General features: G+C 37.7%; 1 protein-coding gene across 1 annotated transcript in view; it reads right to left on the bottom strand.

The window, feature by feature from the left end:
• Nucleotides 1–19,358, bottom strand: part of LOC135442936 (lipoxygenase homology domain-containing protein 1-like) — a 130,872-nt gene that overhangs the window by 80,367 nt on the left and 31,147 nt on the right. Inside the window, exons 11-16 of the mRNA XM_064703209.1 lie at nt 17,838–18,063; nt 7,795–7,949; nt 7,047–7,125; nt 3,542–3,623; nt 1,363–1,422; nt 1,184–1,212 (exon numbers count right to left, since the gene is read on the bottom strand). Of these exons, the coding sequence (XP_064559279.1) occupies nt 1,184–1,212; nt 1,363–1,422; nt 3,542–3,623; nt 7,047–7,125; nt 7,795–7,949; nt 17,838–18,063 (631 nt within the window). The remainder of the gene's footprint in view (nt 1–1,183; nt 1,213–1,362; nt 1,423–3,541; nt 3,624–7,046; nt 7,126–7,794; nt 7,950–17,837; nt 18,064–19,358) is intronic.

Genomic DNA, 19,358 nt, shown 5'->3' with positions numbered 1-19,358 from the left:
ACCACTCCTTTCTCTTCATAATCAATATACTGAGTCTGATCACTCTTGACACTCACAGGCAGTGAGCAGCCTGTGCATCTGTGCCTGCTTACTATAACATAACAAAGAATGAAACCGTGCTGGGAAAATTTTTGAACTGGTAGTAAAATATAGTTTATTTTCTGAACATAAGGTGAAACAGATATTATGGTTGTTTCCCAGAACTGTGCACTTAGCAGATTGCAGAATCCAATTCCAAGTCACTCATGAAAATCAACTTTCTCTGTGAAAAAGAAAGTCTTTAGTTACCGGAGTTCATCACTCTCCTATTGTCAAATTCATGCTTTTGTGGAATAATAAAGCTGTTGGCTAAACTGTTTGATTGAATGCAAATGATTCCATTTTGAAACTGGAACTAGATTGGGAGACTAGGACTCATCCTACAGAAAGCAAGTCACTGTTTTCAGAGACAAATGGAAACATTACTTTTTTTAGTTTACTTGTTCCCATGAAATTCCCAGAGAGAGTTGCACAGAATAACCATTTACAGTTAAATGTTCATTAAAAGTAAGTGTGTCAGTCTGTTTCTCTTTTCTGGTTAGGAAGAAACACAGAGATGGTAACTAGTGCATTACATGGTTGAGAATGTCTTTGTAGATATAGAAACAGAAAGCTGGGTGGGAAGTGTTTTATCAATGTCTTTTTATTAATTAAGCAGATTTAGACAACTGAATGCACATACTACATTTAGCTTCATTGGAGCATTTGGAGTTTAAGCTTGCATTATTTCTGGCTACTTTGGAATTTTGACCTGAAAATGTTTCCACTGACACTTCACAACACATTTTTCAACTTGCTGATGTGTGCTAGGGAACCTGTCCCCAAGTATTAAATGACAGTGACATTGGGGTAAACAAAAGAACACTTGAATCTCTTCTCAGAAGAATTCCTGGTTGATTTCAGAACAGAATAGTAGAAGTAGGAAGAAAACCAGAAATGGTTTCTGTGTTTTCTCAATTGCTTATAAAGGTCTAGTCCTTCCTGTAGAGTACTGCCAGCCAATTTGTCATGTTCTTTCACAGATGATATACAAGAAAACACATACAAATTAGGTCATTTGCTCACATATTTCCTGCAATACTGATTTAAATTCAAACAGCAAAAACTATGGTGTAGAAAACAATGGTTGGAAAACAACTCTTACCTTTAAGAAATGTCTTCATTGAACTGCCACTCTAAAATATGAGCAGGAAAAATAATTGCGAGCTACCTTTATTATCACTTTTTTCTTAAGCTATGGTCTTATCTGGAAAGGTTCTTTAGCAATAACTATGCATTAAGTATATACTGTAGTGCTATAACAAATTTTCTTTAACAAAATACTTACTATTGGCAGTTAGTTCCCTCTCTGTTTTCCCATCATCTTGATGTTCATCTAACCATCTTTCATTGCAAAAACAAAAATAATAAGATTAAGAAAAACTATTAGTATTAGTATAGTATATATCATCTGACCATTACCTTTTGTCTCCAATAGTATTTTTTATACACCTTTGATCAAGTTACACCTTGAAACTACTTCCAGGATCAAATTTTCTTTTATACCCTCAGCACAGTTGGCTTTATTGATATAAGAAGAATTTGGTTCAATTTGCTGCAGGCAAAGAAGAATTTTCATGGTAGCTGTATGAAGTGAGTAGTACGATATGGAGTACATTGTGTGAAATACTAATTATTTATTGGTTCAGAGACTCAGCTGTACATGTGAGAGAGTTATAAAACCTGCAGAGGTTAGTTATAGTTATTGTACTTAGAATTATATATAAAATCTTCAGATCTGGAAGTTTCTAAAACTTTTGCCTATCTGCAGCAACAAACTGAGCTTCTGTGCTTGCTTTATTTTTCTTTTATACTGATGAATTTAAGGAGCTTTTCTGCAATAACATTTCACTGCAAACATACATTTATACTCCTTTCATCTGAACCCCCTTGTTCACATAATATTTCCCAATCTTCAACAACCTCACTTACTTAAAAATAAATAAATACATGCTCACTGTCAGCTTCTATTCTATTGACTCCACGTTGATGTTGTATTTGTTTAAACCCAAGATCCATAACATATTTAATTTCTTGTATGGAACAAAACACTATGAATAAATCTCTTATGCATGAAGTCTAAACTTCACTGCATTTCAACTTTTTTGCAATAAACAACTTGATTAAATTTTGAGACATATCTCCTCATTCCATCCTAAGAAACAAAAGATCACTAGCAGTTTCTAAAAGTAGAAAGCAATTTTTGGACAAAAACTGGACACAGGATTCAAGCTGCAGCCTCACCAGTGCTGAGTGCAGGGGCAATCACAGCCTTGGTGTACATTATTGCTGATCCAAGCCAGGTTGCCACTGACCATCTTGGCCATCTGGGCACACACTGGCTTGTGTTCAGCAGGCTGTTGATCAGCTCTTCCAGATCCTTTTCCACCAGCCAGCTTTCCAGCCCCTCATTCCCAGGTCTATGGCACTGCATGGGGCTGCTGTGACCCAGTGCATCTCCCTCAGCACCCTTGTGTGGATCCCTTCCAGCCCAGCAGACTTATCTATGTCTGTGTGCTGCAGCAGGCCACTGACTCTTTCCACTTGGATTGTGGGGCTCGTTCTGCTTCCCATTCCTTCCTTCTAGCTCAGGGGGCTGGCTACAAGGAGAACTGGTATCATTCTTGAAGACTGTGAAGAAGTGGCCTTCTTGAAGAAGGCATGAAGTGGCTCAATCTTCCCTTCATCCAGTAAGTATTTTCTCTACTTGGCCACCTCACCATCTGTGTCAGGAGGCTCTCTTCCATGGGCTCCAGGAACCTCCTAAACTCCTTCTCCTCTGCTGCATTGTATTTGTAGTCCCTCATGAGATCAACAGTTGGCAATTGTGAGACTTCTTCCAGCTGTTCACATTAAATTTTGTCTGTCTTTTTCTCCTGTCTGTAACAGACCCAGACCCTTCTGCCACGACACTGGCCTTGCTGGCCTTCCCTCTGATTCTTACCCATGAATGCCCAACTCTATCACCAAGCTCTAGAAAATCAAAACACTCCCTAACATACAGGGCTGCCTCACCTCCTCTCCTTCCTTGTCTCTCCCTGCTGAAGGGTTTATAGTCATCCATGGCAGCACTGCAGCTGTACAAGTCATCCCACCACGTTTCCATGATGACAACTATGCCATTTCAGATCTTTACAAACCATACTTCTCAAAAGATCAAGAACTGAAACCTTATTTAATTCATGTTTTTTCTATATAATTTAGATTAAAAAAAAAAAATCAATGCACCTTTCCTCTTATGCAACATTTGGTTTGGGACTTCTCTGCATTAGGCTATTACTCCCTTCCATGCCAATATAGGAACTTCTTCCATGTCTTCAGCTGCAAAATTTTGCATCACTTGTATGTTGAAAAACTCCGGGGCAATGCTCAAACACCTAGTTTGTGTGCACATATCTGCTCTAAAATTTTTTCATTACATTGCTGGCAGGTAACAAATTCTTTTTCTCCATGAATGACATACCTATTACAAGGAAATACAACCTCATGAGCTTCCTCTCCTTCTTTATGTTTGATGACAATCTTATCCAGGAACCATCCACTGCCTGTGTCGAAATGACAAAAGTTTATAATGTGAAATCATACTATTTTTAAAATAAATTTTAAGAAAAAAGCCCAGATTATCTTTTTCTAGCAGAAACACAGATCACATTTAGACAGATCTCATCTAAATAAATAAGATATATTAACAGAACAAAAGCTTTATTATTTTTTGTGTCTCCTAAGAGATGCAATTCTTTTCTACCTTTGCCTGTTTTAATTTTAAGAGGGGTGGGTTTTTTCTCTTGGAGACAAGTACATGCATACATCTCTGAACTGTCAACACCATTCACATCCCTGCCTACATCTTTTGATTATTCCCAGTAATCAAGCACAAGAATGTTGGTACAAATCTGTTTATGCCCATAATCAAGATTTGTGTGAAAGCTGGAAATTTTTCCTGCTGTGAGTGAAGTTTTTATTGCATATATAAAAATATTAATTAACAAATCTTTAAAACTTATGCTCTCATGTGCAAATGGAGGGGGGCTGCAGCCTTGGAGGAAAGTTTTAATGTCTTTGTGCCAGTGACTGGCAAAACTGAGGATCTAAGGATCCAGGTACAGAAACCAGAAAGACTGACTGCCTAAGGCCAGCTATTGGAGGCTGTACACATCCATCCTGTACACATTTTTCTGTATTTGACACTGATGGACTGTTGTTCTGCTCAGCTGGAGAGGGTAACAGGGGAAGGCTGCTTGTACTGTTTGTGTACTTGCTGAGTTCCTGCCAGTGTTGGTCTGCATGGCCAGCTCTGTGCACACATTTATGTTTTGGAAATGTGTTTGTGTGCATGTCAGTGGAGAGTACACACTCAACCTTGCTGCTATGAGAACAGCAGGTGTGGAGCTGTGCACTCTCACTTCTGCTGGGCTACTGAGATAATCTTTTCCCTAACTGCAGTAACCATTGGCACATCCATGCTGATTTTTTAGATCACTTCCAATGACCACCCTAGTGACTGGTCTGGTTGTCTTGTGATGCCCATCTCAAATAACCTGTTATCACTGTACCTGCACCATTCACAACTTGTCTGAAGACCTCTCGCTGGTCAGAGCGACCCCAAGAAAAGTTGGAAATTTTCTTTTCCCAGCCGAGCACTCAAAGAAGGAGTCAGAGCTCTTCATTTCTCAGTCTCAAGGTTGTTTATTGTTCCCTATCTGTAAAATATTTTCTTCTGTCCAGCTGAGGTCTGTTCAGCAAGACAGTTCAGGCACTCTGCCTGCCCCTGGGGTGGTGTTATGTCTTTATACTAAAAATTACATATAAAATATTTACCATTACTTTCCAATACCTATCACCTATGTTAGACAGTGAGTTTCTACTCTAAACCAATCTAAAAGTGTCAACATCACAGCAGAAGACAGAGGCCAAGAAGAAGAAAGAGAAAGGCTGGACACACCCAGACCTCTCCATCTTCCTCCCTGCACCCCCATTCTAAAACACCCCAAAATCTACTTTTTCACCCCATGATAAATTCACTATCATTCTACTTAACTGTTGGGGCTTGCAGATCTTCACCTAAAATTGGTATCTTGCTCCACGGGTCACAATCAAAACTACAGGCATTTTGGGCTCTGTGCCAGGGTCTCTGAGTCCCCTGACATGGGTCTTGTCTGCTCAGGACAGCCAGAGGGATGTCCTGGGTTCCGAAAACAGCTTGTCCTATTGCTTATGAGGTTTCACCTGATTCACACCATTACCCAGCAGCACGTTGCAGCAAACAGCATGCAGGATGTTTTGGTCAGAAACAACCATCCTATTCATCCTTGTGCTTTGCCTCCTGGCTGCATCTGAGTCTGGAAGGCAGCAGTTTCTGCCACATAGAAAGGGCATCCCCAGGTAGTGCATGGAGCAAACGCTGCTCTCTAGGACAAAAGTCCTTCACTTTCCTCATTCACAGGAGCTGTGGGAGTACATCCATGCCCTGCAGCCAGGGAGCCCCAAAGAAAACATATGTTCTAGGATCCTTTCAAGACAGACTCCAAATCAAGAATTAAGACCCTCCTGCCCTGTCACTCAAGCAAGTGATGAGAAAAAGGGGTGCTCCACCTCTGAAGGGATCCTCCTTCTCAAAAGGTTGAGTATCTCTGAGGCACCATCTTTTTCCAGCTCTCAACCCCTCAGCCACCCCAAGCTAGGTTTATGTGGGGCTAGTCTTGGATACAGTTCAAAATGTGTCTGTGAGATCTGTCTGTGCTGAGTACAATGAAAAGCCTTCTGAATTACCAAGGCACACATTTTGTTACAGATAGAATTCAATCCATTGTCTTGTTTAGACAGTCCTTCAAAGCCACACTTTTGAACTCCAATGTCAAAAAACATCTTGAGATAGCTGAACTGGGTTACAGATTTGTAACGCTGATCCTGCTAATCTGTGCTGCCTGTTAAAGGAGATATCAGGGAAGAGAGCATGGCAGGGTGCTGTGGGGAATGGAGGGAAGGTGGGCTCCACCACAGTGCCTTTTGCGTTATATCTTGAGTTTCTACAATGTGAAACTTTCAGGTGTACAATCATCCACGCTGCTGAAGACAGCAAACTCTATGGAACTACAGGAAACAAGATTACACACCATTCCAAGGCTGCAGTGCCATGGCTATTTCTGTAATAGTCACAGGCCTGCTCAGAGCCCTAGGCAGTACAGACAGCAAGATGGGCGCTGCTTGGGGCAACTTCAGAACAGAGCAGGTAAAAGGGCTTTTCTAATCTGTTATCAGTGAAGCCATGAACCGTCTAAAATCCCTCTCTTCACTTAGCCTCTTCCTAGATATTAATCTGAAAGCATATTTGCACTATTTACATCTTTGGTTCTTTTAAATGCTTTCTCTGCATTTACATCATTCCAGGGAGATGCACATTTCTTTGACTGCCTGTACCCAAAATTCATCTCATTAACAAATTCTTTCATCTTTCCCTAAAAACCTACAAGCTGAATGCAGTGTCACTCACTGGAGCAGCTCCCCATTGACTTTCACAGATTAAATGTATATTCAAATCTTCTACAATTGCCCAAAGCAGTGAGGACATTGTGTTATAGCTACTCAGATTTTGTCAGGTATTCAGTTGTCAGCTGCTGAATACCTTTAATTCCTTCCTGGATAGTTTTCACTGTTTGTCTAGTGAAAGATTGTATTACCAGTGTGAGCCACACTTTTGAGAGTTTTCTACATGCAAATAAATAGTTCTTTTTTATAAATAACTGTGAAAACAGAGAGTGGAATAGCACTACATGACATTAAACTCATGACAATTTTTCTGTCCATTACCACACTTTTTCATCATCCCATCACAGTGACAACCGGTAGGAAGACTTTTTATCACTGCAAGACCTTCTGTCACATTTTCTATGAAGGATGCAGCATAAACAAGTGCATTGGGTTTAAAAAGGACTTGAAAACAGACTGGTCTCTAGGAAATTAAATCCTACCTGGACCAGCTCCATCATGGCTAATCAGAACTTTCTCCAAGTATCCCAGTGAGACAGCCTTTATGCAGAAAATATCCATCTGTGGAACCATACAAGGAAAATTATAAAGGCCGTAAACATAGCTATTGCTTTGACTCTAACACTATAGAAAACCTTTTTGTTTTTAATTTTTTGTTTGTTTGATTGATTGATGGTTTTCAAAATGAATATAGTTGTTTTATATTCATCCTGGCCAGTCAGGGAGGATCCTTTAAAATTTTCTAAGGTAAATAACACCTGAAAATGTTTCCCCAAAGACATCACTGATACCTTTGGCATGGCAAAATGATCAGTTTCAATTACTTGGTTGTGTCTACGTTATATTTTCTAGTTCTATGTGCCTCACCAAGTTTGGAAAACATACTTAGGAATTTAGAACCTGATTTAGAACCAGATTTAGAACCTGATTCTAAAATCTAAAGTGATCTGTTCAGGACAACAAATATCATATTGTTACCTTTTTATTTACATGTGAAATACAAATAACTGAAATACCCAAATTCTAATATCTAAAGCTCTCTGTAAATGGTTGATCAAGCAGATAAAAATTAACCCTATGATGCAATTACGTAAGGAATTTTGAATAAGGAAAATGGTCAATGCTTGAATAAACCTTGTAAATAAAAGAATTTTTACATTTCTTGATGAAAGAATTTTCTAGCCATAATTTATTCTTATTTATCAGAAGCAGCATTTGTTTTTACTTTACCTGTCCATGTCGGAACTTAACATTATTATTCTTAGATCTATGGAGTTTCCTTTTGCCAGCATCTCCTCTTGTCCCAATGATGTTGATATAAACATTGGAATCTGTTTCAGCACCAAGTTTAGCCCCTGTGTATACATGGACCTCATACACCAACACTACAAGAAGAAAAAAACTTGAGATTATCCTTGCAGCATGCACAAGATTCTAAAGTGTCCTCATCAAAATTTTGCCAGAAAACTCTGATTTTTGAGTTTGCAAGTAGCACCAGCTATCCATGAATTTGTCACTTCTAAGTTCAAATATTTTAATTCTCTTCACAAAAATATGAAAACACAAAGCGTAAGAAAACCACATTATTCTGAGCACTGCTACGCATTGCTAGTTCACAAAGTCTTTCTTTGCAATTCATCTGGAGACCACCAAACTATATCAACTTGTCATCGAAATAAAAGCTACTTTTCACTGGAACCAAAGCATTTTCAACCTCCAAATTTATGCAAAATAATTATCTGGGTTATTAACCTTCATTTCCTCTTAAAAGAGGAGTAACAATCACAAATCTAAAGGGCTTTAGATTTTCACCACACGTACAAAGGTGAGCAAGGAATTAATAGCTCCCACACCTATAAAAAATGAGCCTTGCTTTTGAAGGTTTCTACATCTGTCACTAGTGAATGATAGGACTTCCAAAAACAGCTCTCAGTTAAAATATATTTACAACTTTCTAATGCCTTTCCTTATAGTCTAGACCTAAGTCTTACACACAAAAAATATATACATCTTCAAAGAATTCTGCAATATAATTTAGAATTACTGTATTAAGATGTTCTAGGCCCGACTAATCTTATTTTTATAACTATCCAGATGTGCAAATTTATTTTTAAAAAATTCTTTGCAGTGATCATATATTATTATGTTTCATTTCAGTTTTTCTATTGTGACTTAAAAAAAAATCCTGTTTACATTTTAATGGCAATTTTTCCATGCAGTGTTTCTATTCTAATCACAGCTGGCCATTTCTCCTGCTATGTAGCAGATCACAGGGAAGATTACTGTTTCATTTGTGTGTAATTTTAACAGTTCTTGGGAGTGAAGAAAGGTAATAGAAGTCCTAAAAAACACAATTAGTTCCTTTTAAGAAGGAACAAAAATGAAAACAGAATATAACATGATATATAAAACAGAATATATATGTATAGATTTTATATATATATACATATATGCATAATCTACAGTTACAATATAGAGTATTGAAACTGGACAATACTGTACAAAAACTAGTTAAAATGCTGTTACCCTTAAACCACCAGATAGCTACTAGAATCTTACATTTCCATAGATTTTTTTTTCACTGTCTCCCAAGTCACCTTATAAAACTCAAACATCATGTTGTCCACCATCTCTGAAAAACAGCTACTCTGATTCCCAGATAAGAAACTAAACAAGTAGTAAAATAAAACTGCAAATACTTGAGGGAGAAAAAAAAGCACCACAAGTATTAAAAGTTAGGAGAAATGTTATGGATAGACTCTATGCTTAATTAAATGAGTGTATTTCTTTTAATCTGTGTAAAATTATCTGAAACGTCTCCAACGCTTTATCACTATTACAACTATAACTCTAAATAAAAGTGGTGTTCTTTGACCAATTTTATTATTTTTGGTAATTCCAAGCATTCATTGCAGCTCTCACATCCATGCATTAATGTACCAAGACTGCTTGTGAAATATAAATTATCTCAATAATGTACACATATCTTCAAAAATTTGAAGACCCTTGTAAAAACTAGTTTCAAGGTTTTTAACATTAAAAAATCATGATAAAACAAATTCTAGATATGAATAGCAAGTAGCAAAGATAAATTAACCTGATAATTAGCATAATTGAGCTATCTATCCAAATTACATTTTATATCATAACTGTTAATATAATCATAACTGGCCAAAGGGCAGAGGATAAGGGGTGGCAGCAAACTATGACAGAAAACGTGCAGGAAAGCAAAGAGCCGTGCTGATAATGAAGGGGGAAAATATTTAGGAGTGAGAAAGGACAGAGGTTACATTTCCAAAAAAAAAGCTTAAAATTATAATAATCTGTGACCAGAAATTTTAATAACAGGGCTGCACTTCCCATGAAGCTAGACACTGCAGGTAGTAAAAAAAGGGACATATTGATTTGAAATCTCCTCTGCATTTTTTACACTCTTACTTTCTTAGTTTTGAAAATGCAAACTATCTGTGGGAGGAAAGAAAAGGGTATGGAGTGTTTATGTTATGACTGTTTACATAGAAAGACTAGTATTACTTACAAGTACAAGTAATCCAAAATAAAAAATTTAAGTAACTATAAGGACAATTTTGAAGCATATTCAATGGGGTTTTCTAAAGAAACCGTTTAACAATAAATGTTTACAAAAACAAAATACCAACAAGTCTTTTCATGGAAGGAGAAGAGAACAAGAGGTAATTATAACACAACACAAAGATATTAACAGATAAATAAATTATACTGCATTTTGTAGCACTGTGCATCTCTGTGGTAACCAGAGAGACGATAACGATCTAATCATTAAATAGAGCTTTCCTTTGCTACCAGCCTAAATAAATCAGTCTGAAGTAGACAGCATGCACATCTTGAAATATAAAAAACTGGGAAATATTTTCCATAGTTTCTTGTGTCTATACATCCCTCACCATCTGTAAAATGTTAAATCTGACATTTATTTAAGCTACACAATCTGCATTATTTGTACAGGAACCTTCTTACAAAAAATGCCAGTTTGTGCTCTAAATTTTTCTACAAATATAGGCTACTACAATGCAGGCTATTATATTAGGATAATAAAAGGAAGGTTTATATCCCTTAACTCGATTATATGTTACAATGCATTTCATAGGAATCACACAAAAAATGAAGCAAAGAAAATATTTTCCAATACACACATGCCTAATTAGAACACGGTGAACATGGCTACTATGGTGAAACACCTGCATATTCAGGAAAAACATGCACTAAATAGATAGCGGACATTAAGCCTCTTCTGTGCAAATGGAAACCTAGGCACAGACCCGCCTGAGAGAATTCAGATTGTTCAAGTTTTATCAAGCAGTTCCTTTAGATTGCAGAGCAGCTACAAAAGGTGCTAGTGCTAATGGCTCCTGAGATAAAGATTGCTTAAAGAAGAGAAAAAGAGTGATGGTGCCACTCTGTAACAGATAAAACAAGGTACACCAATTGTTTGATGGGGCAATACAACCAAATCTGGAGAACAAACCTACCCACTGAATATACTGCTGAGACAAAAAGACTCACCATATGTGATTTTTTTTTCCATTTGCAGTTTTCTGTATATTGCTCACAAAACACAGTTTGTTGTGTAGAGAGGAAAGTGAAATAATCCTGGATAATGTGTTCAGCCTCTGAGACTGTGCTTTCATTTCTTTTGAGTATCCAACCTATTCTAAGGCCCCCACTGCAGGCCCATCTGCAATGGAGACCTCCTTCACTGCAGGAAGAAAAAGCCATCCCAAAACTCTGAAAAATAAAAATGTGCGGCCTGGTCCCCTATTCTGTAGTAGTAATTTCATTTTACTATATGGTGATTCAGTGAAACTACACCAGCTGTAAACTAGGGTGGCAAAACACTCTAGAGAGAGGTAAACCCATAGGCATGAAAAAAAGGCAAAAAAAGTTTAAAAATATTTCATAAAACCAGCCACTCAACAGAAGTCAGGAAACAGTGTTTCAGCATTGAGAGGGACCTGGGAGACTCACATCTAGGCATCTGTCCAATGTGGAGCACATCAAAGTGATAGAAGAAATGTCTTAGAAAACACAGTAACTTTGATAAAGGATATAAGAGGATTAATTAATACAGAATAGCAGGGAGGAAAAAAATCTCAGCTAGCACTCAATAAAAAAGAAAATGACCTTTCAGAAAATAAGTGATTGAAATCTTCAAATTGCTCACAGGGTAACTTTAGATAAGCTCTAGAAACCAAACAGAAAAATCTGCAACATGGATGCATGGATGAAACAAATGAAAAAGGGAAGGAAAGTGTTTTCAGACAGAGGTGAGGAGTTTTTAAAAGGCAGACTTTGAAGCAGTATAACAACTGTGCTAAAAAATGACAGAAGCAAATATATAAAAAGTACTGTAGAGTCATATGAGCAGTCAAGTGTACTAGTACCAAATTTCTTGTTGCTCAGCCTATAAAAATGCTATCTCTTGAGATACTATCATGAGGCTTCAGGAGTTTTTTAAATCCCAACTCCAGCTTCTGGCATCTATTGATAACATAAGGAGTGAACTACCTTGGACAAAAGAGAAGGAGAAAGGAAGTTTTCCTGGTTGTGAAAAAGAGGTAACCTAGGGGGGCAATAGAATGTGAGTTGGAGTGCCCTTTTTTCCAGATTTCCCATTCTGGGGAACTGAATCAGTGTTTCCAATACAGAAAATTGATATATACCTGAGCCTTCACCAATGACAAGAGACTGTTTGGTCCCAGCTTGCAGGCACAGTATATAATTACCAATTCCTTTGGAAGAAGTAATGTACAGAACTCAATGAGTTAGGACACTGGCCTTTGGAAAATATAAACAAATACCTATGATTTCTTCACACTAAAGACTAAATTAATATGTTGATACATTTTGGGAGAAGAAAACAAACCTAATAGAATTAAAGAAGAATTTATTGTTGAGAATCTGAAAATGAAAGTTTTCATAGCAGAAATACTGGTCTCTTTCTTTTGGTGCAAACTTCTGTCCTAGTGTCAGCTTTTTTGAAAATAATTCTACTAAAAGTATAGTCATTATTTGATAATTCAGGCTAAGAGCAAATGAATTGAAGATCCACAGCTGTCTGTGCCCAAAGACACTGGTTTGCCTACCACACTGCTGAATCCCCTGGCTGGCTCTACTTCCTTCTTTCTGGTGTGCAGCATGGACTGGTTTTAAAGCAAAGAACTAGGTCCTTTTTGGATGAAACTACACCAGAAAATACATTCCAGGAACACATTGACAACAATCTTGACACAAACTGGCAGTCAGTCTTGGGGAACAGACTAGAACAAGCCTGAAGTAACTTCCCTCTAGACTCCCATAAAGAGCACATAGGGCACTTAACTAAGTGGGATTTTAGCACTGAGTGCTTCACTGAGCAAATTCACTCCCACCAGGCTGCCAGTGTAAACAGACAAACTGGCCAAAGAGCACAAAACCTGGAGAGATGGTAAATGACACACAACATTAAAATTGTCCAACTGTTTCTATTCAGTATGCCTTTATGCTGGCATACCAAGGTCCCAGAGCAGTTTTGCACAGTATTGCTCCAGGTTTTCCCCTTTTTCCATATGACATACCCACTTGAATGAAATGGTCATTTTAGCTCAATCTGTCAAACAGCAAGGTTGAATCTCTGGTTTTTGTCACCACCTGGCTTTCATAAAAGGTGTTTGGCATTTTGCCATGACAGAAGGGTAAAGATACAGGTTAGTGAAGCATTAAGGCTAAAAGAGAACAAATTCTTAATGGCTGATACTGGTTAAGAGGGACTATCTTCCTCAGAAGTGGAGCATATATTAATTTAAAGGGCACAAATACGAAAACAATATCAGGTTAGGACATTTCAGTTAGAATTATAGTTCTCACTCTAATCTCCACTAACTGCTCTCTAATCTCCACTAGTAATATCTGGAGCAATAGTCTAAAAATATATATATTCTTCATGACATGCAAGAAAATTACCAGCTTTGAAAAATAAACTTGCTAATGAATTTTACAATAAAGAAACTTGACTATTTACTTATGTAGTTGGTGCCTCCTGAGTGATAAAACTGGGATAAAAATTTTGTAGAGATAACACTTGTGTTATTACTATTTGCTTTGGTCATCTTTTGCACTATTTCAGTCAGAGGCCACCTTCTGACCTTTCTGTATTTGCCTGCACACTTCTCCAAGTGGAAAAGAATACCAAATCTTCGGAGCTGGAATGTTTCCTGCCTCAGTCTCAGTATTTGCCTTTTATCTCATTTCAGTACAGTTATACTCTTGAATATGTGAACAAGAACAGGGCACATTTACCCATTTATGTCCTCATTTGACATTTATGTTCACATAGCAGTGAGAAAATTCAGTAACTCTTGCATCAGGTACCCCTTTGGAACAAAAGTTGAGCCCTATCTGAAGACAACCCATATTAGGATCTGTGCTAAAGGTCTGCACATGTACAGAAGAGTACAGGCAGGGGACAGTCCAGGTAACATCTTGCTCAGGCCCATCACAGCCCATCTCCACAACCACAGGTGCACAAGGGCAGTTGGGAACCCATAGAGACTTAGGGAAAAGAAATACTCTGCCAATCCCTGCAGGGCTGTCCCAGGAGTCTCAGCCTGGGCACAAAACCCACCACAATTTGGAGTATCTCTCATACTTAAGAGGTTTGATGCCCCAAGTGTGTCAGATGCAATATAGGGCAGAAGAGAAGGAGATTTTGTGAAGGCAGGGAAATAGATGGATGTAGGTGACCTGAGGAGGAAGTAGTGTTAGAAAATAGATCACATCTGTTCTCTATGTGTGTGCATGTGTGGGTAGGGAGTACAAGTACCAACAACTGGACTTGGAGTCCTGCATGGCAGCAACTGGAGAGACTGAAGGGAATAAATCTGTCAGTGAGTGGAGTGGGACCAGGGGTCAGAGCCCATGTCCCTGAGAGCAAGAGTGTGGTGGTGTTTGCAGGGGTCCCAGGACAAGGGAAGAGATGAGAATCTTGACTCCATGTTTCAGAAAGCTGCTTTATTATTTTATGATATATATTATATTGAAAGGAAATGATATATTAAAACTATAATAAAAGAATAGAAGAAAGGATTTCATCAGAAGGCTTGAAAGGAATAGAAAGGAAATTGAATGATAATAGAATCCTGTGACTGACCAGAGAGTCTGAGACAGCTGGACTGTGATTGGCCATTAATTTAAAACAATCACATGAGACCAATCAAAGATGCACCTGGTGCATTCCACAGCAGCAGATAATTATTGTTTATATTTCATTTCTGAGGCCTCTCAGCATCTCAGGAGAAAAAATCCCAGCAAAAGTATTTTTTATAAAATATGTTTGTGGCAAAAGACCACATGAGCAGCTGAGTGTTGGAGGGACCAGGTGAGTCCTGCTCACCTGCCAGAGACACCCTGAGGTGTGGGTATCTGTAGGGGTGAGACCTGCTGGGCTGGTCATGAGGGAAATGGCCTGGAGCAGAGGCTGGAGCAGGGCTGCAGCCTCAGGGGCTCATATGTCCATTTGCCAGCAACTGGAGAGACTGGGATCCAGGAGCAACTGGGGATTAGACAGAGTGTGTGAGCCCAGCTGTTGGATCTGCCTTGCATAGAAGAATCACAGAAAAAAAACCTAAAAACCCAAAAAGCAAAGCAGGTTGGAGGAAACCTCCAGGAATCACACAGTACAATAGCATGCTAAATTCGGGGACAACTTCAAAGACAGATCAGGTATTTTCTAGATCCCAGGGCTGGAAAAGCAAAAGGGAAGATGTAATAGGAAGAGAAAAAGAAGCCATGGACCCAGAAGCTTTGGCTATGTGGAAAAATAAGAGAAGCGGAGAGAAAGCCAGACCTGCATTGGAGGGACAAGAAATCTGAGTTAAGAAAGTAAGTTGAGATTGGTGTGATGGAGAGATTGACAAAGAACTGAAATCAATACTTGGAGTAGGAGACCAGATTAGTGTCAGTTTTTTAAAGTGGCTGAGGACCAGTGAGAAAAACTAAGAAAGGCTGCCAAGGTGAGAAATCTGAATGGAAAAGAAGCGAGTTCGGAGAGGGAGGTAAAGAAAAGCTAACAGATTCAGGAAATAAATTCAGATCTTAAGAAAAGATGCTAGGAAAAAAAGAAAGCCACGGAGTCAAAAAATTGTTCCAAGGATTTGGGTCCATATTGGTTGCATAGAAAACTTCAGCTGGGGAAAGGGAGAAAAAGAACAAGGAAAAATTACCATATCTTCTGAGAGGGAAGCTGAGCAATGAGGAAAGTGTTTAAGAACAGCAATTACCAGACCAATGCCTTCTGTGCTTAGTTTACATTTGTTTGCTTTGTTTAAAGTTTCTAGCACATGACTTTTATACTTAAGCAAATCTGTTATCACTAGAAGATCACAGATTAAATTGAAAGTACAGAATACAAACTCCTAAATCATATCAAATCCTCATTAAGTAATTACCAGCATGTAGTTTCTTCTGCTGGAGAAAGTGACTAGATGTGGTTTGCTCAGTGCTTGTAAGCAATTAGCTTTTAAATGGGAAATGAAAATGGATAGTGTTTCATTTTCTTGTTCTTGAGAAAATAAATAGGAAATCCTTTGGACTCCTTGCTGAGTTTGTATTGATGTTCAATTTAAATGTTCCTAAAATCAATAACTAATTAGTAAAACTTAAATTTTCGAGAAATTTCCAAGTTCTTTTGGAAATGTATCTTTTCTTACGCACTTGAAACATATATTTTAATAATTTTCCTGCAAATACAAGGAAATATGCAGTAATACAATGATTAAAGACAGTATAAATGGGCTGTTTTAAAGATATTTCTAGCATTTGATAGAAATGATTTGATTTTTCATATACAAATATATATATAGAGTGTACTGACTAGAATATTAGTGCCTTTCTATGAATATATTTTTCAAACTGCATAATGCAAATTTGAATTATTAATGCTGAATTGATTGTTTGTACAAATTAATTGGCTTCTGCATTGTTTTTCTATTACACCAGTAAATGACATATATGTCACTGTGAGTGGCATATGGTACTGTGGGACATGTCAATGATCTTAAAACTTGGCTCATCCTGATCAGTCCCACTTTTTGAAATCTCTCATTGAAGTTAATAACTACTCTGAAGAAAAAAAAAAGGCAAAAAAGAGCAAAGCAGAAATGTGAGCTGGTTCATACATGTTTTTCAACATCTTCTGTCCTCTGCAATAAAACATTCACATATCATATTCTTTATATTTTCTTTCAGAGAACTAGATTCTTTTGACTTCAGGGTTTTCACTTCTGTGATATTTTCTTATGAAATGATTTGATTGTCATTAAATGCATGACGATTTCTTTTATGTTGAATCCCAGACACCTTGCAAAATTCACTGCATCAGCTTGAACCCAATTACTAAATGGTATCACCTATCTATGTAAGACTTATCACTGTCAGACATTATTGGCCATCAGCTCCATTGTTGTCATTCTATTAATGTAAAGAGAATCTATTTAAAAAACCACACATAGTGATTATATTGAATCCATATTCTTCTGTAAAGGCCCAGGACTTTTTAAATAATAACTTTATATGATGGGCTGTTTCCCACTTCACTTAAATGGAACAAAGTGCATCAAAGCTGTCATAAACTTTGAAGTTCCAAAGTGTCACCCTGCAGCTAACAATTTCTATGGCTAGGGCTCAAGCCTGATTTGAAAAACATGTGTGTGATGATTCAGATCATGGATTTCTTGTAAAGTGTGTTTCATGCAGGACAAGAAAGGATGATCTCAGACTTGCTAAAAGGAACTGGATATCACATGATGTTACATACCTTGATTTCAGATCATGGATTCAGATGATGATTCAGATCATGAATTTCTTGTAAAGTATGTTTTATGCAGGACAAGAAAGGATGATCTCAAACTTGCTAAAAGGAACTGGATATCACACAACATTACATACCTTGATTTCCTACCTGATGTCTTTCTCTAAAGAGCAGTATTTAACAGTGATGTATGAACACTCAGAAATCTAACATTTTATAGGGTAAGATGCCCTGGCCATCAGCTATTTTTCTGATTTTGGGAAGGAAAGGAGTGAGGTTAAAGGATCACTTCCCTCTTCTGGAGCTAGAATGTGTCTGGAAGTGATTGCTTCAGGGTTACACTGGCTTTTAGGGAGCAGGGCTTTTGTTGCTCTGGAGGAAACACAAAAAACTGTCATATATTCACAGGAAATGGTCAGTGAACACATGAGCTAAAATACTGAGCACGTACATGGCAAAAGCTCCTCTGCCGGGTTTCTTATTGCCACTTCTCTCCACGTGTCACCTTCACCCTTGTCTTCGGAAAGCCAGCTCTGTATGGGGAGACAAATCTCTTCAGCAGACACAGGGACTACTCTTTCAAGCCTGACTTCCTCCAGGTACCAGCTGGGATCATTTCCAGAGTTGTCGTGGCCAATGCGGATTTTATACAGCTGCCCAAGATCTCTGAGATTAATCTGTAAAAAAAAAAAAAGTTAAAAAAATAATCCAGATTTTAATAACAAATTACACTGTTGTCTTTAGCCATCCTTCTTATACTGGGCATGCAAGCTAAATGTGCAGCTAACATAGCCAAGAGTAATGAATTTTGTTAGAAAACTAAGCCTTAATATACAATGAATGCCAGAGACAAAGAGTGAAAATATGTGGAGTAGTCTGCAAGTGTAATTTTATTGACTTCGGTACTGCATTATTTAAAGTGAGTAAAGGGCTCAGAGAATCCAGTCTGTTTCTAGGCCTCTTTGAGGAATCCATTTTCTAGTGTTATAATGGAAATCATTCTTGCTAGACAAATCCTTTAACAAGCAGAACTAAGTTCAGTCATTGCTACACCAAATCATACAAGTCCATACAGTTACCATCAGCAGAGCCCTATTATCTATTCCTACCACTTATCAGTCTGCTACTTTTCTCATTGACTCCTGTTTTTTTGTGCTCTGGTGCCAGGGTTAACTGTTTCTGTAAGTGCTGATGCTACACTGCAGCAAATTTAAACAATAAAACATGACTATGTCTCATTGAATACTGCAGCCTTGAAATAAGAGCTACTATGTTTTGGGTTGCAGAAGTATTTTGGGCAATTCTGATGGCAGGAATCAAAGCACAAAAGCAGGGTTAACCACTTTCAACCTTTTTTTTTTAACTTTTTTTTTTTTTTATCAGTGTCGGGTTTGAAAGGTCATGGTAATTGGGAAAAAAATCACCAAGTAAAAAAGAACAAAAAAGAGCTGTTTCCTTTACTATTATAGCAATTTTGTACTATTTCACATCAAAACAAAAAGGAAAAAAGGAAACAAACCTCCCTGAGGCAAGCCTGGCACAACTAAGTCTCACAGGCTGAGGGCATGACATGTATGCTAGTAGTAAAAAGCCTGAATAGAGTCATACTTATGACCATTATAGTAGGTTTTGCTATATTAAAACAGTATGTTAAAGGAAGGTGTGCCAGCTGAAGACACAATTATAGCATTAATGCAATAAAACTATGTATCTCAAAGATATACTCTTAATAGTCACAGTGAAATTACAGCAAATAAAAAAAAAACACTCTGACACTAGCCAAAAAATGTAGCCAGGACATGGGCTAAGTTGCCCTAATAAATGCCACCCAGCTACAAAACAGAGACCTCTGCAGTGGCAAGGGACTGCTAAGGTTACCTTGAAAATAAATATAAAATTATATTAGAACTCTCAATATTTATTGCAAACTGAGTAGAGTATGGTATTGGTGAACATCAAAGGTGGTGTTCTC

The sequence above is a fragment of the Zonotrichia leucophrys genome, chromosome 2 (assembly GCF_028769735.1).
Source record: "Zonotrichia leucophrys gambelii isolate GWCS_2022_RI chromosome 2, RI_Zleu_2.0, whole genome shotgun sequence".
NCBI classification, from domain to species: Eukaryota; Metazoa; Chordata; class Aves; order Passeriformes; family Passerellidae; genus Zonotrichia; species Zonotrichia leucophrys.
The sequence above is the reverse complement of the archived record's forward strand: the minus strand, read 5'-3'. Positions and strand labels throughout refer to the sequence as shown.